General features: G+C 39.2%; 1 protein-coding gene and 1 long non-coding RNA gene across 4 annotated transcripts in view; one reads left to right on the plus strand and one right to left on the minus strand.

Annotated features, from left to right (window-relative positions):
* Positions 1 to 25,118, plus strand: part of ALDH1A2 (aldehyde dehydrogenase 1 family member A2) — a 59,019-nt gene extending 33,901 nt beyond the window's left edge. For 2 of the 3 annotated variants that reach the window (XM_050902988.1, XM_050902986.1), the window contains exons 5-13: positions 1 to 62; positions 2,749 to 2,877; positions 3,010 to 3,123; positions 12,534 to 12,636; positions 15,585 to 15,769; positions 16,507 to 16,671; positions 17,109 to 17,266; positions 18,077 to 18,151; positions 22,802 to 25,118. In XM_050902988.1, the coding sequence (XP_050758945.1) occupies positions 1 to 62; positions 2,749 to 2,877; positions 3,010 to 3,123; positions 12,534 to 12,636; positions 15,585 to 15,769; positions 16,507 to 16,671; positions 17,109 to 17,266; positions 18,077 to 18,151; positions 22,802 to 22,874 (1,064 nt within the window). In that variant the 3' untranslated portion in view covers positions 22,875 to 25,118. The remainder of the gene's footprint in view (positions 63 to 2,748; positions 2,878 to 3,009; positions 3,124 to 12,533; positions 12,637 to 15,584; positions 15,770 to 16,506; positions 16,672 to 17,108; positions 17,267 to 18,076; positions 18,152 to 22,801) is intronic. The other variant, XM_050902987.1, reaches the window with a different exon arrangement.
* The window catches only part of LOC127020435 (uncharacterized), a 68,427-nt gene that overhangs the window by 30,746 nt on the left and 11,736 nt on the right, over positions 1 to 25,945 (minus strand). The gene's annotated exons all lie outside the window — the stretch shown is intronic.

The raw sequence follows: 25,945 nt of genomic DNA on the forward strand, positions 1-25,945 counted from the left end.
ATGGAGATTATTTTACGTTTACAAGACACGAACCCATCGGAGTGTGTGGACAGATCATCCCTGTGAGTATCTCTACTAGCGCTTTCTATTTATTTTCATTTGAACCAGCTCTCTTTAAAGACACATAAAACATGGTCCTCAGCTATGTGTGTTTTCCATTACGAAAAAAGCTGAGCTCATATTGTTGACATATCTTTAACAGCCTCCCTGCAAATGCTTATTTGAACATGCTAATAGGGTTTAGGCTCTGTTATTAGGAGTTAAGTTCTCAAGTCATAGAATTCTCATGATTAAAACAAGCAAAGCAAAACACAGTGTTAATATGCTGTCAGTGGTTATGGATGTTCACACAACTTATGGAAAATTGATGCTTTGCTGTGGTAGTCTTTTTATTTATTTAGTTTTTACTGTGATTTAACAGGCTCCTCAGTTCCTGGGAGAATGTGATGCATTTTAATTCCATTCTTTCCTGCTATTGCTTTTACAAGGCTGGAGGAGAAAAGGAAACTCCAGGAGACATATCATTACAATTAACATTGTGTAGCTAATAAAAGACATGAAATGTTTGTTTTATTTGTTATGAGAGAGAAACACAGCATTTCATCAAATCTAATACTCTCCCTACACCCCAATATACATCCTTAATATAGTCTTGAAGCTAACTTTTTCAGAAGAACCAGTTAACCGGCTTTGGCAGAAACTTCAATGGGAGGCTCACGTATAGCTATTAAAATATTGTGTGGAAGCTTTTTTCCTTGACAAAGCACTGGGGAACTAATCAGGACATTCTCTGCAATTTTTGTTGATGTTGTTTTTTTATTTTGTTCATGTTAACCACAAAGCCACTAAACAGCAACATGCATTTAAAGAGGAGCAGCCAGAAAAGATTACTTTAACAATGTTAAGCCCTTTTTCCCTATTTGTATTTGTTGTTATTTCGTGTCTTTGTTAAGGGGTGGCTATTGTGTTTGGCACTCTGTAGAAACTCAGAGAAACATGGAAACGACTCAGAGAGTCTGTGGCTACATCCCTCCTGCAAACACCTATGCACTCTCCTAACTTGACTCGTGAGTGGTCCTTATGAATGAATGATTCCACCGCTCTGTCCCCATTCTTCAGCCAGGCACATGAATAAGCATTTGCAAAATGACAACCCCAACATCTAATCCCGAAGTTGCTGGACATCTCTTAGACTTGTCTCATTGAGCTTAACTGACAGATCCATTGAAGAAACTTGGCCACGGGCTGAAAATCATGCCAAAAGCAGGATTTATTTAGTTTAGATTTGTTAAACTCTTTGTTCAGGGTACCCAGCCATCTACCATACTTGTTCATTCTTCCCCCAAGTTTGTCCTCCAAAACTTCAACATGGCTGTCATCCGCATCTATTCTAACACTGCTGCTAATCTGTTACATATTTCCTCCACAGCTACCAGTGACAGCGTACAGCCCCTGGGCCACTGCATGCACTTAGCCATTACACTGGCAAATATGTTATTACAAAAATAAAATTAAACAGCAAGCCTAACAGTAAACTCCTCATCCTCTTTCACATCCTAGCTTCCATCAAAACATGTGCTCTTCGGCAGCTTTGTAGCATAAACAGGGCTATATACTACCCTATAAAACTCGTCAGAGCTCTCCTTGCAATACCATTAGAAGTGCAGGCTGTCAGCACACTGTTGGCCCTGTAGCTCCCCTCCCAGGTTTATATACTGGAGATGGAATTAAAACATCACTTTGTCTCCGGAGTTTATAAACAACTGAGGGAGTAAAAAATTGGGTGTTCGGTGAAGGAAAGACAGTTGTGTATTTTTTCAAGCTAGCCAGGGGCTAGAGAGATGTCCGTGAGAGTGGCAGCTGATACGCATCAGGCAATAACATGTTCTGGCCAGTGGCTGACTCTTTGTGACTGATGTTTTCTATTTTCTTTCCAAAGGAGATTACTATATGCATTTACAACAGTGATTGTGCAAACACAGTTATTTTATTACTCTGGCATTTCCACGGAAATCAGCGGGACTATCCACTTAACCTGTTAGGCTTGAAGAAAGGCTTATTACTCTTATCTTTATCCACAACTTGTTTGTGCATCAAACTAATATAATTCACTACATTTTCTGCTGCAGTTAAATGAAGTTGAAATTAATGATGATACAAAATTTTGTATCAGCAAAGAGTGTTTCTCAACTTGTTTTTTACTGTTCTTTTAATATCTTCCATATAAATTACTCAGTAAGAAGTTTTCAAGAAAATGAAATGCTTTGACCGAGCATTGACATTTACGGGTTTTTTATTGTAATCCCATCAATTAAGGATTATATAATTTTGAGTATAAATTTGGTATCTGAAGATGTATTCAGGGATAGGAAATTTACATCCAAAAATGCTTCGGCATGAACAAACAGTTCTTTCAAAATGTATCAGAAGCAAGACCTATTTGTCACGGGGGAATTAAAAGTGCCAATTGCAAAACAGTAAATCAAAAAATTAACAGATAACAGAATATCCTTTTGTGAAGACTACGGATGGGGGCTGTATGTCTTTGAATCGGAGAGAAAGAACTAAAAGGTCACTATTGTCTCTTTCTTAATGGCAGTAATTAAAAAAAAAAATCCTTGCTTTGTGCTGGGAAAGATTTATGTTGAGGATCAGCCTGAGAAATAAGTGAGGTAGCAGCTTGACATCTTGAAAACAAAACGCTACTGCAATATTTTTCCATCTATCAACTTTTATTTTTTCCTACAGTGGAACTTCCCCCTGCTGATGTTTGCATGGAAGATTGCTCCAGCTCTGTGCTGTGGCAATACAGTAGTTATTAAACCAGCAGAACAAACACCACTCAGCGCTCTCTATATGGGAGCCCTCATCAAGGAGGTAAGAATAATTGACAGGAATAATGTCTCTGTCTCTCCTTGTGGGGAAGGAACTACCAGCACATGCCTGGTTTAATGTGCTCTGTCAGTTTTCATAAATCATGCTTCCCTTCATTCATTCCTATTTTGACAGGCTGGCTTTCCACCAGGAGTTGTCAATATTTTGCCAGGTTTTGGTCCAATTGTTGGTGCAGCCATAGCATCTCATGTTGGCATTGATAAAATTGCTTTTACTGGATCCACTGAGGTAAGAGGATTCACGGATACGTTACTGTAAAATGTGAGTAAATACTTAGGGAGATGACAGTATTAAGTCCTTGTGCTACATTTCTCACTGTCACTGAGTAAAAGAGCTACGTCTAAATAACAGTGGTCTGTCCTTCCCAGCTAAACTTATGCACCGCAGTACTTCCAAAGCAGTAAATGGCTGCAGAAATGGCTCCTTTCCTCCAGCCCCTGCTGGGCTCGGCACCTCAGCACAGGAGATATGCCTGGAAAAATACTGCTGGGATTTCCTGTGGGCTTATGAGGATGTGAATCACATGCAAGTAGGCAGAACTTCCCGTGTATATCACAGCACACATAAATGCTGCTTCAGCATCCATAATTTGTGTATCGTGGTGTACTCAGGGGAAAGGGGAGAGGAAGGGGGCAAATTGGGGCAAAGGTACTTCAACTCTGATGCTGTATTCAAGTATATTGAGGAGGAGGAGGAGGAGGAGGTCTAAAAAGGAAGGAGTGCAGGGAAAAAAGGAAATTGTCCAAGGTGTCTGTTCCCAAAATGATGGAAAGCAAGCTGGCTGGAAGATGAAGGGAGTCAGTCATCTCCTGGATGCCAAAATGTCTTGCTATGAGTCTATGATGCAGATGTTATAGAGGAGGTTCGGTCTGAAGACGAAGGCTGTAATCTACAGAAAGAGTAACGAATCCCTCAAAACTCAGATCGTGTCTTGCTCTCAAATATATGCAAAGCCGTCTGTTATCAGGGTTGGGGTGGGGATGATAGAGGTACTCCAGACTGAAGTCACAGGAGAAGGGGCCTTATCTCATTGTCTGAAGGCAGACAGAAAGGAATCTCAGTGGGAGTTTCAGGGCTGGTTATATTTAGAGAGTGCTAAACCCGGCCCTTTTCAATTCAAAATCTGACAAACTATTGTATGGAGGGAGCTAAACCCCAGGGACCCAGTCTGTCTTTGATATGTTTGACTCCCACTCGTGGCAGTGGGAGGCTTTATGCATCCCAGGGATACTGCTCTTCACAGTGAGTCAATTTGTTTTTGATTTGAGTTGATAAATTCACTGACCAAGCAGCCCTACTAGATATGTGTGGGTATCTCCCTAGTGGGCCCAGGGATTGCAGAGACCAGCTCAATTACTTCAAATAAATTATTCTGGTGGAATTATCCTGTAATCGAGTTTGGAAGTCACCATACACGAGCCTAAATTACCAGTAAAATGTAGCTGCAGTCACATGCCTAATTTGCACACACACAGTTACTTTGCAATTACTATATGCCTGTACATGAATATTTTTATGGCAATTTTAGATTATAATACACACAAGTTACATTCTAAGTCAATGGCAACATCAGATTTCAGATTATTCTGTGGAATTACTCTAGTCATTACATGTCCTGTAACCAATTTATATTAGCATCCTGGAATATTGAAAACTTTAATGTGAGCTGATTACCCCCCATAAATTAAGTTGAAACAATTGTTTTCATAAAGATATGTGGTCTCTGTTTAAGATAAATATTCTATTATACAGGATGTTGCACTGTTTGGAGGAGGAAAAATACAGATGGGTTAGGTTTCAAAGTTGTCTTTTGTAGCCAAAATAAATTTTTATTGTAGTTCCAGACAGCTTTAGTTTTAATAGGCGTTTAAACTCAAAAGCTGTGGGTTTTATACTAACTCAGTGCCTACCTTTAAAAGCCTTATTAATAGGAAGTGAAAAGCATTACAGAGATGAAAAAGCAATTCTCTAAGAACCTAAAGCAAGAACAGATGGAACGTTTTAATGCAGAGTTAGTGTAAACTATTCCATATTGTTTCTGATTTCCTGTAACAGTGAATTTTTGTAACAGCAAGTCAACATTGTAACATTTTAAACACAATGCTGTGATATGAGCTGTACTATAGAGTCTTTGACTTCTCCAAAACAGATTTCAATTTCTAATGAAATAATGTCTCTCTGGTCTTGTCTGAGGCATGACAACTGTACACTCCAGTCATGTGGATTTCTGATAGCCATCAGATATATAAACGCCACAATATTAACTTCCATTCCCCCATTTCATCCAGGTGCTAGTTAAGGCAGTTAGTTAATATTTTCAACTTGAGCAAGTTAATGATAAAACCTATCAGTACAAAAGCAAAGATCTTCAAGTTTAGATGTCCGAAGCACAGGTTTTTCTCAAGTTTTCACCATGAGGTTCTTTTGGAAAAAATATAAATTCTTTACCTTTGAAGTACATACTTATGGCTAATGAAAACTCCCCATTTGCCTGTAAAAATCACAAAAACCAGGCTATTATTATCTATTATTTCCTGCGAAGCTTTTTTAAAGGCAGAAAACAGGCTGCTCTTCCTACAAAAAATTTCATGCTAATGTTTTCCAAAATTTGTAGAACCCAATCCATAGAAATATGAGCCAAAAGGCCAAGTTCATGACCTTAACTCAATAAAGCCTGACATAGCCACACCAAAGGTCCATCCAGCCTAGCACCTTATCTTGCAACATGACCAGTAACAGATGCTTATAGAAGAGAGCATGTGTAGAGTGATCCTTTCCTTGCTGTAGCCTCACAGCTTCTGGTAATCAACAATTTAAAGACTTCCTGAGCCTGAAGGTACATGTGGACAATTGTATTTAATAGCAACCAATGGCCTCGTCATCCATGCGTTAGCCCAGTACCTCTTGAAACTCCGGACTATTGTGAGGCCTCAAGCCCGTGCCTATGCAATGACAACACATAAATGACTTCTAATTTATGATACTGATTTCTAATTTATGATGCTGGTCCGGTTTGCACACTCTATTTTCAGTTTCTTAGATTCTCTAGTGCTTTGAAAATTGTTTTAAGTACTGCTATTTACTTTTCACACACTTCCCCCCCCAAAATTTGTGAAAAATCATGAAGAGCTCTTTTTCTGTGGTACCATCACTGTTTGATTCCACTTCTCTCCCTCTTTCCTTCTGACCCCTCCTTTTATGGGTTAGCTCACGCACATTAAAAGAGCAGTCTGCCAACTCTTTCATCCCTTAGCCTGCCTGCTTCTTATGAAACACCCTCCCATGGATCACCTCCTCTCCCAGTCCCCTAATGCATGGCTCTCAAAACTCTTCCCTCTGCAGCTCACTAGGAAGGGTTCTGCAGACACCTGGCAGGCTATGAATTTCACTTTGACAACTGTCACACTGAAAGAAAAAAAAAATCACACTGGGTATGAAAGCAAGCCTAAAAATATTGTGCCTTCTTTGATTCCAGCAGCTTTCTTGGCTTCTCTGCTTGCTTTGGTTCATACTCTTCAGCAGCTTGTTTGGTATGGGCATTTTAACAAAAGTGTTTATTTTTACTGTGTTGTTTTTAGTGCACCAGGACTAATCCATGATCCTCCTTAATTACGGCAGTCTCCTCTCAGGCTTCACTGACGTTTTTTCCTCATCTTCCACAATCAGATGAAACTTAAACTGCCAAAACCAATCTTTCTTCCAGCCAATCTGACCGTGTCAACACTTGCTCCTATCCCTTTCCTACCTTCCCTTGAAAGCCCATAATCAATTTAAGTATCTCATTCCATCTTACTGTATTTCTGCTTGATCTTTCTGGTCCCTAGCTGTAGGGTGAAACTGCCACTCACCAGGACCTTGGGAGTGGTTCTGTAAAGCTCAGCTATCTCCCACACTATCCCAGTTGTTCACTATACATGCCTTCCCCTTTTACTCTGCCCTTCTCTGCCTCAGCTTCTTCACTGTTCCATGTATTCTTGTCTATCTGAGTTCCTTTTAAAAAATTACTAGCAACAATTTAATTAAAATGAAACTCAGTCATTTATATTTTCTGAGCTTAAGAACAGATCCAAACTCAGGATGTCTGGCTTACCCCTGTGTCTGCTGTTGGGCTGCAGAGCTCAGAAGTACAGGAGAGGTTATACAAGTCTCTTCTCTTCCCCAGTTAAATGAACAGTGGACCTTATTTATTTCCAAGACAAGTGCTGATGAGGGGGCAATTTCTACACATATCAGAAATGCAGAGAGGTTCCTCATATTACCGTCTTATTTTCTGAAAGAACTTTTGCTAAGTAGCAAAGGTGAGGCGCCTTCAAATAGCAGAGAAAAGCAGCCATCAGAAGCTGCTTTACTCTTCATTTGCCTTTATTTCCACTCAAATTTGTGAATTCAGTTACAGGCTTTGCAAATACAGCCATTTTGACTGCTGTGGGCTGTCTGGCCATGTCTGTATATGTCTGCTCCATTTGAACGGGAACTGCGTACCCATAAGTTCCTGGTGCACATGGAATAGCTGGGTGCAGTATGTTCTAGGCTTAAGATTACAGATGATTACGGAGAGCAAGAAGTTATACATTTAAAAATATGTGTATTTAAAGCACTGGCTGGATTAAAAATTGTATCTTGCTTGTTGCAAAAGTTTAGTGAGTTCTAATAACTTCTGTTCAAAAACAGATGTGTTACCTCCAAATCAGAGTAGCTTACAACTCTCTCCAGTTGTTAAATGCTCTCAAGATGAGCATTATAGATAGCACACAAAACATTTGAAGCCCTGGCCAACAAGAAATGTATCCTCAGTGGCTGGTTTCCACTTTGTTCAAACTATGACCGATTAAAATGCAGACAGATTCAAGATAGGATTCAGGTCTGCGTTCATGCAGTTCTGTAGAGTAACCCAAATAAATATCCAACAAATTGGTTTGGATGCCTGTGTAAACAAAAGGTCTATAAACAACTGCAATAAACCCCAGCAAAAGAGTCTGCACTTTGCTTGGCAGAATGTTTTCTTTATGCACTTAGATTAACAAACCATGATCTCATCATTAGTCAACAAGATACTAGAGAGACCATCAAAGCAAACTACAGGAGAGTTGAGATTGATTCATGCCAAACAAATGTTTGTAGCTAACAGCTGTATTACCACTGATTCTAATTTACTCAGCAGGATTCTCCTTTCATTTCCGAAGTGAGATGAATGTCACAATGCATGATGTAGACAGAATGTCTACCTACTGCACGAGCAATGAGTTGTGTCACCTCTCCTGGATCACACAATCTCTTGCTGGTTTTGGAGATCATGAGGAATCACATCCTCGCATTTTCTACTTTAGCAACAAGAATGCTAAAGGTGATTTGACATGTTCTGAGAAGTCTCTTAGCTTACCATGCTACACACATGGCCTGTGCAATGTAAGGAGGATTTAGGGAGGCTACATTATCATTCATTCCTGCTTCTGCTGAATCTTTTTGATCATATCTTGGACAGCTTGTGCCTCCTGAATGAAAAGTAGTTGCTTCCCTTTGCCTTCCTTCGTGGTTTTGGTAGAATTTAGGGAGCTGTCCTTGGACAACTATTGTGCCTTTTTGCCTATAAAAGATACATGTCAAAAGGATTCGCCGCCTTAAAACTGAAACAAATAGGGTGGTGTATCAGCCCCGTCAAAGTTAACAGGAGTTTAGCCACGGACTTCCATGGGGCCAGGATTTAACCCAAGGAACAAATGAGCCATTTATAGCTTAGGATTCTCTCCAGGAATTTCTGTTTGGGATTGCCTTTTTACTTGCGCTGCACTATTCACTATGCTCTTTTCAGGGCTGCTTCTCACACAGGGCATTGCACAGTCAAGTAAGGCTGCTCTTCTTCATGTCAGTATTTCAGAATTCACTTGTCTGCTGGAGACACACCCTGAACATGCCATGCTGTCCTAAAATGTTTCTCAGAAAGATTTTGCGTACAATCTGGAATTTTAAAAAAATCAGACAGACTAAGTAAGCAGCAGCATGAGTTTGAAGGTTTTGCCAAAACACTGACATCCTCAATAGGTGGAGAGAGAAAACTGCAATTCCAGACAACACAGAAAATTTCTCTCTGATCATACCATCTCCCCAAAACTTAATCAATCTCTTAAAACACTTACTGTTCTTCAGATATTCTCTCAATATCCCAAGAAAGGTATAACAGCGAAGATGGGCAGCCCAGTTACTTAAAATGCCTAAGTAACTGAAGATGTATGTCTCCTCTGTCAATTTTTGCACTGTTCATGGAATCTTTTAATCTGCGTAGCTTCCTGTGCAGTCTTACCTTCACAGTCTTGTCTGTGGCAGTGTGCAAGAAAATTACCTGCTGTTCAGCTAGACTGCTGTTCCCCTACATTCAGGTGTTCCCTAATGACTTAATGTGTATCTGCGATCAAAGGAAGGTGCAGAGCAGAGGAGAAGCCAGACATTCTGAGGGAGCTGTAGAGGAAGTGTCACAAACCTTGGAAGTTTGCTTTTGACTCGTGAGACTTCTGGTGCTTTAACAGTAACAGGCAAACCCACCTGTACCGTTTAGAAACATCAATTTCTGTCTGAAAACAGAAAATTAAGAGAACATGAAAGGCAACAGACTTTTTTGAATTTCTACACAAAGTATTTAAAATGTGATTGCATAAGCCTCCTCTTGAAAGAGACCTTAAACTTCCAAACACAGAAGGCATAAAAAAACAACAATCAAATGTTTTATATCATGATACACTCTCAATGCCTAACGTCATACAGTTCACAGTCCAGAAACAGACCCTTCCAGGACTGTTCTTCAAATAGCTTTTTTGCACAGGGGTGCCACAAAATGCTTCTTTAATCTTTGTTGTTGTTGTTGTTGTTGTTCTGAATAACAAATTGTTTTCTTTGAGATGGGCCAAATTACATCTGCCTCACCCTCCATGCAGCTGACAAGGTTATGGTACTTCACAAGCTATCCAGGGATACTCTTGATATCAATCTTGAAGCCTATTCAAAACAAGGATGGGGAGTCACGGCTTTCTCTGCCAACATTCCTGCTGAATAATCGCACATCTCCATTATCTGTGGGGGAGTCCTCTCTTCCAGTGTTCCCTCGCAAGGCTGTACTGCCTATTGGGAGCTCACAGATACAGCTGAGAGACACCACAGGAAGCATGTGCTGAAAGACCATATAGATTGCAACAGTATCACCCCTTCCATGCTGTCTTTCTCCCTAAAGAGAAGGTCAGTCACAAAGGCTGCCTTTGTCACTGAATAATCACAGCACTAGTGCCTTCCCTAAGACTTTCCTCAACCTGTAAGTGCATAGGGCACAACAGGAGCACAGTGAACAAAAATGCTGAGCAGCATGAGCCCTACCATCCTGATGTCTACACTGATTTCTAATGGGAAGGACACAGTGAAGCTGTCTGTTAAGGTTATACTTGGAAACTTGACAACAACCGCCTTGTATTAGCAATACTCTGGACCACACTTTTCCAAATTAACACCATCGTCTCCAAGCCCTTTGGACTTTAATATTTGCCATATACATAATATTTGGACTTGCATATTTGCCAATCACTTGTTTGCACAGAATCCTTGCAAAATCTTTACTTACATGGACAAAAGAGTTTTGACATTAAAGTGGTAGAATGGAAGGCAGAGAGATGGTGGGCTGGACACATTGCTCTGCCTTCCTTGGTCTGTTCTGCTCTTTGTGAATTTTTGAGTGGAAATAGGTGGTGGTTGTTCTTTGAGAGAGGGAGGTTCAAGGCAGTGAGGGTGTGAATGGCATTGCCTGGCACTGGCTATAAACACAGCACTCTCGCTGGTTTCCAGTGTACATTTTCAGCACAGTTTGAGAGACTGGAATTTCCGGATGACGTGCTCGATGTATGTGGTGGGGGTGGAGGGCAGAAAGGGTCCTTCTTTTTCATGTTCACTTCTGGCTGTCAGTCAAACATAGCAATAAAATCACCTCCAATTAAGGGGATATGCAAGGAATTTCATGATAATGTCAACACTCCATTCCATTAATACAGGGGTAAAGAAAAGAAGCTAATTTAAAAAAAAAATTTTTTTTTTTTTAAAGAAATAACTCAGTCACACTCGACTGTGGTATCACCAGATAAACAGTTAATCACAAAGGTACATGAAGTGGTTGACAATTCCTTCATTATCCTGTGGGGCTTTTGCTTTGTTTTTTCTGTGGGGGCCCTGGTTTCTGTTTCATTTGCTTTCTGATTACTCCAGTGCTGACTTAACTTTCTCCAACAGACTGCTTTCAGTTCTCTAAGAGGTTCAGGTTCTCATCCATTAACCCCTTACTGCAGGGAATCTCACTCACCTGACCACAGAAACAGAAAACAGCTAGAGAGACCAGAGTACTACGTGGAGAAAAAAGTCCAGCTCTGGACTCACTCCTATCTCACTTCACATCTAACTTTCTGTGTGACCTTAAAACATGTCACAGTTAAAAGAAAGCACTTATCAAGGTTCTCAAGCTTCTCAATATTCAATAGATACTTTTAATCCTGTGTTTTACCATGTAGGGGCCTAAACCTACCTGTGATTACTTCCTTAGCTGCAAAATGAGCATAGTTACACTGCAACAGTATAAAATCTGATCTATTTTGGATTCATTGATCCAGGGAGGGGAGAATTTCCAGGGAGCACAGCTGCCTCTCCAACTGTACTGATGTGGAAACACATCAAATATGTAGCTGTCAGATTGCTACTCCATTTAATCTACCTTCACGTTCCTCGGTGAGATCTGCAATTTGCGGCTGCTCCAGCCACAGGGCTGCACTCTGCTCCAGCTGACCCCACAACGTACAAAGACATTTTGGAGGTGCTTTTGTCCTCCTCAATCTTATATAGATTATCTGTGCTGCAGCTGAAGGTCAGGTCTGGGATGGTACTTTTGTAACTTCTTGCCTTACTTGGTATTCTGCTATGTGCTGTTAATCCTGCAGAAAAGGCTGATGATTTCATCAGAATTTGACATGTTCTGGATCATGATTTCATGGTCAAATTACTTAAACCTTTGGGCACCGAAAACTGTATTTTGAGGAGAACAAATGCCCTCCTACAAACAGGGTGGCTAGCGGTTTAGTCATTGTAAGTAGTAAGAGTGCAATAAATTCTAAAAGCAGTCATCATCTGGGGTAACTAACACCTGGACTATATAAAGAAGTATGATAGCAGTTATTACTAATGAATAGTAATAAGCTTAATACATGCTTAATACATACTCAGATCTATTTTTTCCCCACTAAAAATAATATCATTAAACCTCTTCTTAATAATAGTATCTAAAACCTTGTGAACATGCCACTAGTTTGGATGGAAGTAATTCTAGTTACACCAATTTCAGATTTTTAATTCAGCCCTGCTAAAGCACCCTAAAAGAAAGCCCCAAGCCGTTTCAGCATAGATACAAATGGGTGAAGGGTACAAACACTTTGTGCTGTGCCTTATCCCCTCTCAATTTCTAGAAAAAAACCTGGAAAGCTGTCCACTGCTGATGAGAATCTGTTTGGATTGAAGAACCTGCTGGATTATTTAAAGCTCTGTTCCAGTGATAGCCGACATTGGCTGTTAAAGTGAACTGTATGACTACATTCCCTGTAAAATGTGTCTCCATTTCCTTTCAGGTTGGGAAGCTGATCCAAGAAGCAGCTGGAAGGAGTAATTTGAAGAGAGTTACACTGGAGCTGGGTGGGAAAAGCCCAAACATTATTTTTGCAGATGCTGATTGTAAGTCAGCACTTCCATACTTTTCTTAAAAACATGTTCGTGTGGTGTCTTTTTTTTTTCATTTTAGGGCATATCTTTCATACAAAGTGAAATGGACCAATATAGCTGTATCTAATTGCACTTTTTAATCTTACAGAAGCAGCCTAAGGTGTGGTATTTTTTTATAAAAAGACAACATTTGAACCCACAGATCCACAGACAACAAGAAAACAGAAAAAAGTTACAACCAAGCATATAGAAACGCTGTTATTCACAGTCATGGTCCCATACACATTTGTCATCCTAAACTCTGCAGCAAGGTGGTTTAGTGCTTTAAATCTGGAAATTCTGTGATTTTTTTTTTTGCTTCACAGCAATTATAAAAAGGGAGGGCTTTAATTTACACTTGAGTTGCTAAGCTAGTCAGTGCAGTATTCCTTTGTTAAGCTGTTTTGATAGTAGCTATAAATGTAGATTATTCCATTTTTTAAATTTTCACAATTGAAGACGTGTATTGAAATATCCTCATTGCCCCTGTCAGCAGGGAGCTCAAGATTTTGGCAGCTGGATGATGTTGTGCAGCTGAGATTTTTGGCACCTGAGAAGGTACAGGACAGCCATTTAGGATAGGATAAAAACACAAACTGGAAGTTTCTGCTTAAATGATCAGCAATGAAATAGTTAAAAAAGTTGATATCTAAATTGTCAGCTGGAGGTTTTGAAGTTAACACCCCATTAAGATGAATGGGACAGTTCACACCTTGCTTTGAGCTATTGTTTCAGGCTGTGTGCAGGCACACTGCACTCAATGCATTTTCTGAGAACTTTGTAACCCAAATAAATAGACATATAAGGATTTGGTCTTTTAATTTAAAAGGAGAAAGTGAATAGAAGAATGATTCTGAATAGCATGAATTACAACAGTTGGTTACAATCCTATATTCGTTTTCAAAACTTACCAATGTCTGAAAGATTAGGGAAAGCTTGAGAACCTTCAGCAGCTTTTCTACACAGAAATGTTTTACCAAGTTGGGGGTCTAAATTACAGCCACAGTCATCCTGGTAAGCTAAAAAGGCTCCTGTCAACTGGAGCCAGATGCTGATGTTACAGCCTTCTACCCCAGTTACTCATCTCCGTCTCCCACCAGAAATCACCACATCTCAAATGTCCCTAACCTCCTAACTCAGACTGGATCACCTGAACCCTTCTAGTTGAGTAATGTATGCTGAGGGCAGGTCTGTGTTATGGCCTTCTACAGGGGAAGGACAAATGCTCCTAGCTGCCACACAGAGCTGTAGTTTATCTGTGACTTGCTGTATCTGCGAAATAAGGTTGAGGACCTGGGGAGAAGTTGCAGGCAACAGGGGAATAACAGGGCACAGAGGAGAGCACAGTCTTCTTCAGGACTGTCTGTTCCACAGTATATCATACTAAAGCTCTCTGGTCTTCCCATAATTACAACCACCAGCACTTGACCTGAGATTCAGACTTCAAAGCTCTGATTATTTAAGAACAGCAGACAATTTGCTCCCCATTCCAAAGGAGCTGTTTTTTCTGTTTGAGGAACACTGTGTGCCAAAAGTTAGCAGAAAGCATGACAAAGCTGTTGAAAGTTTAGTGCACCAAAGAAACAGAGAAGAACGGTTAGAGCCCCTCATGGTGAAAAAGTGTGTTAACAATAGAGGAAGAAACATCAGTTAATCAGTTCTATCCGCTAGTGTTTTCAATCTCCATGGAGCTGCCTGGGAAAATTTGACTGTGGTCCAGGGAACACCCTATATAATTTTTTTTCAAGACCACGCTGAGGGCAGAATAAGACATTTCTGTTAGATGGAGTTGTCTAGGATGTGCTGAAAGTAAAGCACTGTTGCTTTGTTTATTCCATAAAAGATTATACTTCAAGCAATGTTCCAAAGTGCTACAGCTGATAACAGAGGTATTACAGTGCTGTAGGGCATCACTGTTTAAGGATGAATTCATTATTCTTGTCTAGTCAGCGATTACACCCAATGGGAGTATTTAGCTCTGAATGTCTAAATATGACTGGATCCTCTCTCGTGCTTGGATGGTGGATGTGTTAGCTGTACCTCCAAGGAAGTTAGAGTAGAAATCAAGGGTTGATTGTTCTATTATTGACTGATATTTTTAAAGCCTTACCCAGTCACCTGTATAGGCCAAGAAGATGTTTCTGTCTTGCAGAAAAATAATCTGGCTTTTTGGGAAGGATAGGTCTTGCCATTATCAAAGCCAAATTCTCTCAAGTACTTGGTTGGCTGTACTTCTCACATATGCAGTATTAAACCAAGTGCAAACTAGGGATCACAGACAAATTTTCCCCTCCTCTACTGACCCCAGTCAGACAGATTTCTAGAATGTGGGGCACAATCTGCTTCCTAGAGTCTCTTAAGAGTTTTAGTTGATATGTTGCTGGCATATAAGACATTAGTGAAGTTGTTCTTGCATAACCTACTCCTATAGACTGCTAAAGCACTGTCTTGATTTAATTTTTGCAGTGGGATATTAAGCAATATTTCGTGGCTTGTGTCATGAGATGGCACGTGGAATGTATTACCTATGGACCCTTCTTTACCTAGACAATGCCTGAAGTCCCAAGTGGTCCCTTGCAATCTAGTGTTTCTGAAACAGTTGTAATGCTCCTAATATCCCTCCAGTACAGCTGTGTCCAGGGTGGAATAAACGGGGAAAAAAAAATCAACTTTAGACATGTTTAAAAACTCTGTATTTTCACAGGGATTATGACACAAAATGAAATGAATCATCTTCATTTATGACCCAACACAACAATAGTATGTTTTGATTTGGTCACTGTTTTGGGTTTTTATTAACCAAATCCTACTTCTGCTTTGAAGTTTTGGGAATGTGGTGCTATGTAATACACATGACACTGGTGCAATAGCAGAGGTGTCTATGATGTTTCAGAGCAACATATGCTGTCTTGGTTTTTTAGTGGACTATGCTGTGGAACAAGCTCACCAAGGGGTCTTCTTCAATCAAGGTCAATGCTGCACTGCAGGCTCACGGATTTATGTGGAAGAATCAATCTATGAAGAATTTGTTAGAAGAAGTGTAGAACGTGCAAAGAGGAGAGTTGTGGGGAGTCCTTTTGACCCAACTACGGAACAAGGTCCACAGGTAAAGGAATAGTGCTTTGCCTCTACAGCCCAGAAGGTGCCTGGAAGTGTTTAAACTCTACTAGGACAGAGGTCAGTTAGTGCATACTCACTCATAGTCCAAGGTAGCTGACACGATAAACGTTTTAAAGATTAAAATTCTAAACAGGTAGATAATCTGTGCAGCTCAGAGGTGTTTCTTGTTAAGTAAAAAGTCTCATGTTAAATAAGTTTGCCTCCCAGCTTTAACAGCAAGATTCTGATCTTCAGCCTCCAAGATACACCTGTAAACTGTGAGAAGCTCTCAAAAGTCTCTATGGGCACTTACTTTCAAGAATTGTCTACAACTATAACTGTGCTTGTAGACCACTGGAGAGACAGGAATCCTAAGCAAAAGATGGGCAGAATTAGAAATAGGTCTTTAGAAAATGTTCCTGCCGCTAATAACCAGCTGGGCTTACACCAGTTTCAGGAAGTTAATCTGGGACAATAAACAATGATCTGCTTTGTTTGTGCTTATAAACCAGATTGCTTAGCAAGAATGTGGGTTGAGCCACATACATAAGGGGACACAGCCTTAAGAAGACTGAGCCCTAGGTTCCAGTCAGCAGCTATTTGTAGATCTTTGGCATCTCCAGCTCAGAGTAGTGAATATAAGCATGAGTCTACTCACTGGGACGTGACTTGCCTAAAAAACCAATTTTGACTTGATTGTCAAGTGCACGGTCTGCAAGTCAAATGGCTTCTTCTCTCTTTCAGATTGATAAAAAACAATACAACAAGATCTTGGAACTGATTCAAAGTGGCATTACTGAAGGAGCAAAACTTGAATGTGGGGGTAAAGGGCTAGGAAGAAAGGGCTTCTTCATTGAACCTACGGTGTTTTCCAATGTAACAGATGACATGCGGATTGCCAAGGAGGAGGTATTCACGCACACGGGCAAGATCATTTTAGAATGTCCTAAACATGATTTTTTTTTCTTTTGTTTACTTCCTGAGACAAAAGCTTTAGAGTGAAAATTACCAGTATATTAAAAAAAAAAAAAAAGAGTAAAATCTTTTTAGAACTCCTTATGCACACAGCAACTGACGACACCAGTTGGGTCAATTTTTGTCATTGATTGTAAAGTCTCAGACCTCAAAGAAGAGATAAAGGAAGAATGGATGAGTTCCACTGAGGCAACTGCTTTTGGAAATTCATGCAGTTTTACAGACAGCTATTATCACTATTAAATGTTGCTGTGGGAATTTGTAAAGAGTACAACAGGATAGAGAAGACAATTTTAAAACGCAGAATAAAACAGGAATAAAATGCCTCTGAGTGGGGTGTTTAATTAATTAATGATTAATCTTCGTTGCAGATTTTTGGGCCTGTTCAAGAAATACTGAGATTTAAAACCATGGATGAAGTTATAGAGAGAGCCAACAATTCTGATTTTGGGCTGGTAGCTGCTGTCTTTACAAATGACATAAACAAGGCCCTGACAGTCTCTTCAGCAATGCAGGCTGGGACAGTCTGGTAAGGCAGAAGTTATCACACTCCTGCTCTTGGAGATAAAGAGTTTGACTCACTATCATTATGGGACCTCAGTTTTGCACCCTTTGTCTGAAAAATGTTTATCTATCTAGACCATCCTAGTGGTGAATCACTAACCAAGATATGGAACAGCTGTAGGGAGGTGTTGTGACTCTGCTCACTGCGGGTGAATGCTATTGAAAACTGGAAAGCGCCTTGCTTCCCATTAGCGTGGCAGCCACACTGCTGAATGGCATTACTGAAAACAAACAAAGCAGAGTATAAACGATCCTTTCTGTGGAGCAGAGGAATCCTGTGAGGTTTCTGCTAAAGGCACAAAGAATCATGTACTTTCTACAACATTAAGGAACTGAGGGGACACTTCTTCTCTCTAGTCTTTAGGAATAGGTAATGCCACTTCTAGAGTTTAATAGCTTGCAATTTGGTATGTCAAGCCTGGGTAAACTAACAATCCACGAGAAATCAGGGAGAAAAAGGACAAATTCAAATCTAATAGCTCTGTGTTATAAACTGGCACTGAGGTTTGTCGGCAGATTAACAGTTCATTACTGAAGTTGCATCCAAGTGTTCAGTGTCCTCCAGTCCTCACAGGCCAAATGCCATTCTCCATATGAGTAAGGAGCAGAATGTTGGGTTTGTGACATAAATCCCTCATTTCTTTTCAACATGAGACAGGTTTGTTATTACCAAGAGGTATACAGTGTCCTTAGCTCTACAAGTTTCAGCCTCTCCCTGAGTTGTCCAAAGGTCTCTCTGACAGCGCAGTTGGATTAATGCCTCTTCCTGTTACAGGATAAATTGCTACAATGCCTTAAATGCCCAAAGTCCTTTTGGAGGATTCAAAATGTCTGGCAATGGGAGAGAGATGTAAGTATTACACTGCTGTCTTCTAAACTGTTTTCAGCTCTACGACTTAATAAACATTAGTGAATCCTTCCATGCAAATTAAGATCAGGAAATATTCCCATCTGAGGATCAGGGCATAATATAAGATGACTGACAATCACTGCCAGTTCTAAATGCAATTGATTACACGGTAAGACCATTTTCTTTTCCCTTTTTTTTTTTTTTTTGACATAGCAGAATAAATTACTAGAACTCCCTTCTTATTCTGAAAGGAACTGAAAATTTCTGAATATTTTTCTGAACTTGTAACCTGTGTTTTCTGAGAGTTTTTCTTGCTATATTAACCAGCACTTTTGCAGAAAGATTATCTTTTTGGTACTGCTGTGTGCTTGTTGGCTGGTTTGGTGTACTTGTTTCAGAGTTGTTTTGCCATATATTTTGCCTGTCTTGCTATTTTTTCCTTTTTTCCTTTTTTCTACATTTATTAATGTAGGTGCATCTGAATTTTATTAAAATGTTATCTATCTCTTCCAGATTTATAAACAATGTTAAATGAAATCAGGCCTAGCGAAGGATAAACAAATGTGTTTACATCCCTTTCAAAAAATTACCTTCCATTACAAAGCTTTCTGTCTTTTCTTATTCCATTTAGAACTAAGTGCCAAATATTTTGAAATCGAGTGCCACGCTCAAATACTGTCCCACGTACCTAATTTAAAGTCTTACCAGTTTTTAATTCTCATTACAATCACAAGGAAGTTTAGCAATTGCATCAGCCCCAGATTGGTTACACATACAAAGCATTCAATTAATTTCTGTGCAGGAGGCATGTATACCAGATATGTCTCACCTAAGCTTTCAAAATAGCTTATGGCTAATGGCAAACTCAGCAGTAAAACTAAAGTAAGGTCAAACTCTTTAAAACTTTAAATATGTTGAAGTATACAACTTGATCTATAAAATAAGCTCTATGTAGTCTGAAATATTTTCCCTCATTAGGGAGTACTTTGAATAACACATTCATACTATTCTCCACATTCATGAGTTATGAGGTGATCTCACACTGGCATAAATATGTCAGCTCATCTAACTCTTATCATTGTGAAAATATTCTAAAACTACTAAGCTTGATAGAGCACATGAGTAACTTGACACCCAAGAGTGACCCCATTGACTTCAGAGAGGTTAACTGTGCAAGCAAAATATTCACATATTGATATCGTAGAGTTTTTGAAAGGGGGAAAACCAGGCAGCACCCCAGCTCCCATGGAAAAATCTACAGTAGTTGTACACTTGATTCCCATCTACAGCTTTGAAAATATTCATCATAAACGATAAATGTTTGGAATGCAAATAATCTCTATCTGACAAAGATGCCTGAAAACCTACTTATGAGTAATTCTACTCCTTTCAGAACCTCTTTGATCAGGTACCACCTTCTAATTCACCTCCTCCCCCCCTGCATTAATATCTCCATACTTTTTATTAAAATGCCGCGGTTTCTTAGATCCCTGTTTTTAAGGGATACATTTTACAGCATAAATAATGTTGAGTCAGGCAATTAAAGAACAAAAAAAAAGAGAAAGTGTCCATACATATGTGTGTCATCGCTAAGCTAATACTATGTTACAGCCAGATCATAATTGTGCCACCGTGCTGTCCGTGCTAGCACTGTATTATCTGGGACTTGTTTTGTTCCTGCATTTAAATTCACAGATTTTTATCACACATGGGGAAAAAAATTAACACAATAGTTGAGATCTGCTATACTCATTTTACACTCCCACAAAATGTAGCAGGGTATGTGCATACCAGTAGAGAACCAGAATTCATGTACACAATACAATTGATTTCTGTTTACATTAAGGCTACTTACAATATTCTTGTATTCTTAAAGGAGTCTAAAAGAGGGATTTTTTTTACATTTACACTTCTTTAAAGCTTCTTATCACTACCTGAGTGGTGTAAAATTCAGCTCCTGTAACTAAAAATCAGGTGACTCATCCCAGATAGCCACATGTGGCCATTTTCTATTCAATAGAGTCCCCCAAAATTCTGGTCTCTGTCCAAATGTCTTCAAGGGAAGGAGGTGCCATTCTACTTCAGAACTATCCTTTAATGTTATAGGAATTACTGTTGTCTGGATAGCTCTGAGTTACAGCAGTGCATAGTTGCATTCCCAAAAAGAAGTGCAAGCAGGAGAACAGCTTGGAGTTATAATTCTTTTCCTTATCTTTTTTCTCTTGGACTGAGGGAGGGAACAGAGTATGTAGTATTTCTTTTTGAAGAGCAGTTTGTTCCCCTTCCCTCACACCTACACAACCAAGGGATAGCATCATGCAAACTTGACCCGTGGGCTCCTTCCTTTTCACAGACACAACCCTTGTTCTCACCCTGATACCGAACTGCAATCCAAGAAGACCCAAAGTGGCCATAGAACAGGATGTTATTGCTCCCTACTTCCCTGTATTAGGCTGTGGAGACGAGCGAGCCCTTTAATTGAACACACACTGACTCTTCTGCTCTGAATGTCTGGAATAACCCATCTTCCTATTCAGCAAGAGCAACTTCTTAACTTTTGAAAAATACTTGCCTTAGAATTCATCGCAGTTGTCCACTTCCAAACTTTCAGCCAGAAAACAAATGCGTAAGGCCCTGAAGCCTTGAGCTGAAGAAACAGACAATAAATATATCTAATTTTGTTTGCCAGACCAAGATAAGAAACCAACTGGCAGTTGGAACATACACAAAGGCACTGGATACTCTGTTGGCTAGGTTATCTATTGACTTGCAAAAATGTGTCCAACAGGTGTCTGGAGCCAAGCCACAGCCCTGCTGAATCAAGCAGAAACTTTCACACAGAGAGACTTACTAGCATTAGTTATTGGGCTCCATGCAGCTCCCAGTGACAACTTCCACTGAGCTGTAAGGCAATGATTCTGTGGCTCAGCTGAGTCTGATAAATAGCTGAAGTTTTTGGTTGTTCTTTGGAGACAAATCTACCACTTTCTACTGAAAGCTGGGGTGGGGTGGTCCAAATCAATGGGAACCTTTCACACGTCAAAAAAAAAATCTTTACTAATGTATTTCCTTGCATGTACTTAGACTCTGGTAAATCTTAAAATGCCTACTTAATCATCAGTCTGAATTAAATATCAACCACTACATCACATGTAAGGCTTATCAAGCCAACAGGCACATCAGAAAGTTTTCAAAACTGCAGATGGAGTGAAATGGGCTGGTAAATACTGGTATTTCTGCCCAAATGAATTAACCTTCCAAGGAGGGTTACAGGAGTTCCTCCCCGATGTTATATTTTGTGTAAAATTTACAGTGTAGAGGTAAATATGAAGTAGACTATGCAACACTGGGGCATACAGAGGGGTTTAATTGCTTTGAACAGTGGCCCCCTCACTCCATTCTGAAAGCAACACTTATTAGAAGGAGGTTCTGAGGAATTCCCCTGAAATATTCTTTATGGTGCAGTTGGCATTAAATTCTGCACAGGGGAATGCAGAGGGAAGGCAGTGTCAAATAGTAAACATGCGAACATGATACACGTCAGCACTTTTTAGATTTTAATATAAGTAAGGGAGCAGTATTGTGTGTGGTTTAGGGGTGGGGATAAGAATTTAACCAAGAAATAAATGTCTGTAAGAGCTTGTGCAGAAGAATCCTCGTATGAGTTCATATAGAAGAGATACTCTGCTTCCAGACTTGGACTGTACCTGTTTTGAGGTGGGGACATTGTTTGCTTTACATACACAGTATCCAGCAGACATATTAGAACTTAACTAATGACTTGACTAGAACACACTTCTCCATTACTCAAAATATGCACAGCAAAATGCAAATCCATGCAATATCCACTCTAAACCTCAGCAGAGTTGTCTAAAAGATGAGCCAGGCCGGAGCTGACTACAACAAAATCTACATAGCATTCAGAAACACCCATTTCTTAAGCATAATTTATCCAAAGCAGAACATGTACCCCTCAGAGCCATGTATCAGATGACTGGGACCTAGTAAGTGGCTAGCTTCTACAGTATAGATGATCTTATGTAAGATGCTATGCCAGGACAACTACGAGGTCTTCTATGTAAATCTAGTGGAACTCTGAGCAAGCCGAACGCTCTTTCACAGTATGTGCAAATGCTGATTTCTGCTGCTGGATATTTTGTCAGGGAAAAAAGATCAGGGGGTTAGGAGTCAAGTTCGTCTTTATCCAGGGTTGTGAGTAGTTCATTTTCCACAGTACTCAGTTTGGGCCTTCTCTTTCTTGAGTGCAAATATAAGCAGTAATTTCACTGGCCAGTGGTGTAGGTCTTGGTGTTTGGACATTTTCAAGGTCTGGAAAGGACAGAGTACATCAATTGACTCGCAACAGTTCCATCAACGGACAGTGAGTATTTCTGGGTTTAATGTCATTCTGTATCTCTGTATCAAATGCTGGAGCCATCCATTGTTCTTTTGACCTAAACTGAAACTTCATCTTCAGGTTTTCTGAAAGATGGCATGAAGGGAAAAACCTGTACAAAATCATAGTACAACAGAAACCTATGCCGAGAATTTTAGGTTATATCTTAACTTTATCAAGGAATCACTTTGCAGATTTTTGCTCGATAAAGAATTAATATCTGGTGTAAGCTAATTATGCAATTTTGTTTTTAGGGGTGAATGTGGATTGAGAGAATACTCTGAAGTTAAAACTGTGACAATAAAGATCCCTCAGAAGAACTCCTAAAATGACAGACCACGTTGTGCAGAAGAGCACATGGTGCCACCCTCTCTATTCCTTATGGAGACCAGCACTCAGGAATAAAAAGTGTTACACAATATATATTTAAGAAATTAAGTTGCAACATATATACTGGGCACATAATTGCGTACGTAATGCAAACCAACTCTGCATGTTCTCATAAAACTCTCCTGAGAATCATTACATCTTTATAAAACAAATCATAACAAGAGATAAAATTGCTATTGGGCATCATTTAATAACGGTTCTAGCTATAAAACTGTTAAATGCAAATGCATGCACACACACATTTATCTCTTCTTTAAATAAACAAAGTAAGTCTTACTGCTACTGCTTTCAGGTTGCCTTCTCAAACAGACCTGCCTTGTACTGAGATTCTAGTTTTAATCAAGGCTTTACAAGCCAGATTTTACACAAAATGCTAGCAATGAACAACATAAACAAGCATCATCGATGTTCTTAAAAAATAAAAGACTCTGAATGGTAAGGAGCCAAAAACTGGTATATTGGCAACTTTCCAGTTAGGATGCTCACATAAAGAGGTCACACTGGGGAGGGAATCAAACCATTCTATGGACAATGAAATCCGAATACTTATCAGTGAGATTTGGCTTTCATGACCCACAGCGATTTGGTTTTCAAAGCTTATTTTCATAATTACTTTATGTCTTGCTATAAGCAAAAATCCTCCCTCACTACAGGAACTTGAAAGGTTTTACCTGCCTGCCAAAAGAGCATGGCCAGACAGGGTGGGAGGGTGTTAAGGAGAACAGGAACAGATCCCAAGGCTTCACAGAATATTTCAGTTTTCACTGCTTGTCTAGTTTTGTTGTTGTTGTTACTGTTGCTGTTTTCACTTTTTTTCTTTTTTTAAACAAGTATATGCACACACAGACTCCATTTATTTGTCTACTATTAAACTGCCTGTGATTACACTGGGAATTATTAAGTATTCGTTACAGCAGGAAGAACCCAGCAAAAGCCCACCTGACAAGAAGTAAGCTTGACTTTATTTGCTTATTAAATGATGGCTTGCCATCCTCACCATGCTTGTGAGCCTCAGGTGAGCTTACTGGCTGGTACTACTTTTCAGTTATGTCTGTTCTTTTTTTGGCCCAGGACAAAAATATGAGCAAGTTCTTTTAGAAGTGAGGTGTTTAAAACCTGTCACATTATTACCTGCTGCCTACAGAATCTCTTCCAACTTGTAACTTAACAAACTAAACACCATCTCTTTCTTCTTTCCAGCTGCAGAGCTCATCAATTCCCCAGACTTTTTTTTAAAAGGTTTCATTTTATGTTTTAACTTAGAATTAAGAACATTTATTTTAAAAGTACAGTAAATCATCTACACTGTGTAGCTACATTATCTGGGGTGTAAGGACAGAATTATGGCCTCAGGTTTAACAGTTTTCCTAGCTGCAGAGTCTATACTATGAACTGTTGAAAACTCCAGACCTGATCAGCAAATCATTTCTGCACGTTCTTAACTTCCCTTACTCTCTGAGGAATTCCTCTTAGATTTGAAGTTGTGTGTGTCCTTAAACATACTGCTGGATCAGGACAAGAGTATCCAGCACTTTGTAGTGTGGTGGCCCTCAATATTTTGTATTTCTAACTCATGTCAAACTGTGTATGTGTTTTTAAAGCAATATGTATACATGATGTTATTCAGAAATGACAGTACATTCACAGACATGGAGATGAATCAAAATATTCCTGAGTTGTTAAATGCAAATGCCATATACTTCTACTGTAGCATATGTCAGAGTGAAGAAAAACAAAATACAGCAAATAAGAGATTAGTTATCTTTTAAACTGCAATATAAAATGTGAAGGAGATTTTACTTCTTTTCTCCTATTTACTTAAAAAAGAAACTTCCTGTGCTAACAGCATTTACACCATGTACTCTTTTGTATTCTTTTTGTGTATTTTGTATGTCTGTGCTTTATTCCCAGTACATTCAGGTAAATCATATAGAGTTGCCATTTTTTTCAACCCTGTCACTGCAGCTCCATTTGATGTACATGGATTTGTGAAATCCTTTTTTAAATGTACCATCTGCATGGATCCAACAAAACATTTTTCCAGTCCCTGCAGCTTTTTGTTACAGTTTTTAATCATGTATATAGTTATATGTTATTAAAAAAGTAAAAGGATATTTTCTATGAAGTTTTTTCCATTAAAAAGGTTTAGAGAAAGACTTTAGACTGTGAGACTCCTTTATTGTTGACAGAGCTATAAAAATATTAAAAAAAATATTTTCTTAGCAAAAGATCTGCTCTCACAGTAGCTTTATTTTCATTTGCAAAAGTGAATGAAGTAAAAGGCCAATTACATTTTCTGGAATATTATTGCAGCTGTATGAAAAACACTTGTGAATTGCAGATCTAGGTCATAGCCAAAGTTCATCCTTACCCTCATGGTCATAAAGTTTAGCTATTGGGGAAGGTCTGAAATCATCAGAACCAGTGGGGCACCCTTGCAAATTGCTGCATCACAGCTTGAGTTTTGGATACTGTTTAAAAAAATCATGATGCCCTTTCTTTCTCTAGTAGATGAGTCACAGAGATGATTAACACTCAGATCTTTTATGGAGTGATACTCTACTTGTCTTTAATTTCAAAATGCTAAAATAGGGGAAAAGTACAGACTGAATCTTATTTGACAGCCAGTAAAATTCACATAGCCAGGTACTATACAACTCTCCCTCAAGCAATCCCTTTATTCCAGGGTTACTTTAATTGCCGGGAACAGCATTCCTCTTTTGAAATGGTGCCTATTTAGATAAAGTAACTACTCAGTTAATAAGGCCAAGCTACTTCATTGTATGGCAAGCAATGGTTATACCTCAGTGTCACAGAATAATACTGTTGGTTTAATCAACGCTCTACAGGCAATCACAATAGATAAAGTAACTTGACTAAAACAGATGGGATAAAAGAGAATAAAACTTAATAATAGGAGTGAAATTGCATTCTCAAAAAGGAGTACTGTTCCTGAGAGTCTGGGATATCAGGAATATATTAAGCAGAGTTTCATTTCTATTTAACTA

Source organism: Gymnogyps californianus, chromosome 11 (assembly GCF_018139145.2).
Source record: "Gymnogyps californianus isolate 813 chromosome 11, ASM1813914v2, whole genome shotgun sequence".
In the NCBI taxonomy this organism is placed as follows: domain Eukaryota; kingdom Metazoa; phylum Chordata; class Aves; order Accipitriformes; family Cathartidae; genus Gymnogyps; species Gymnogyps californianus.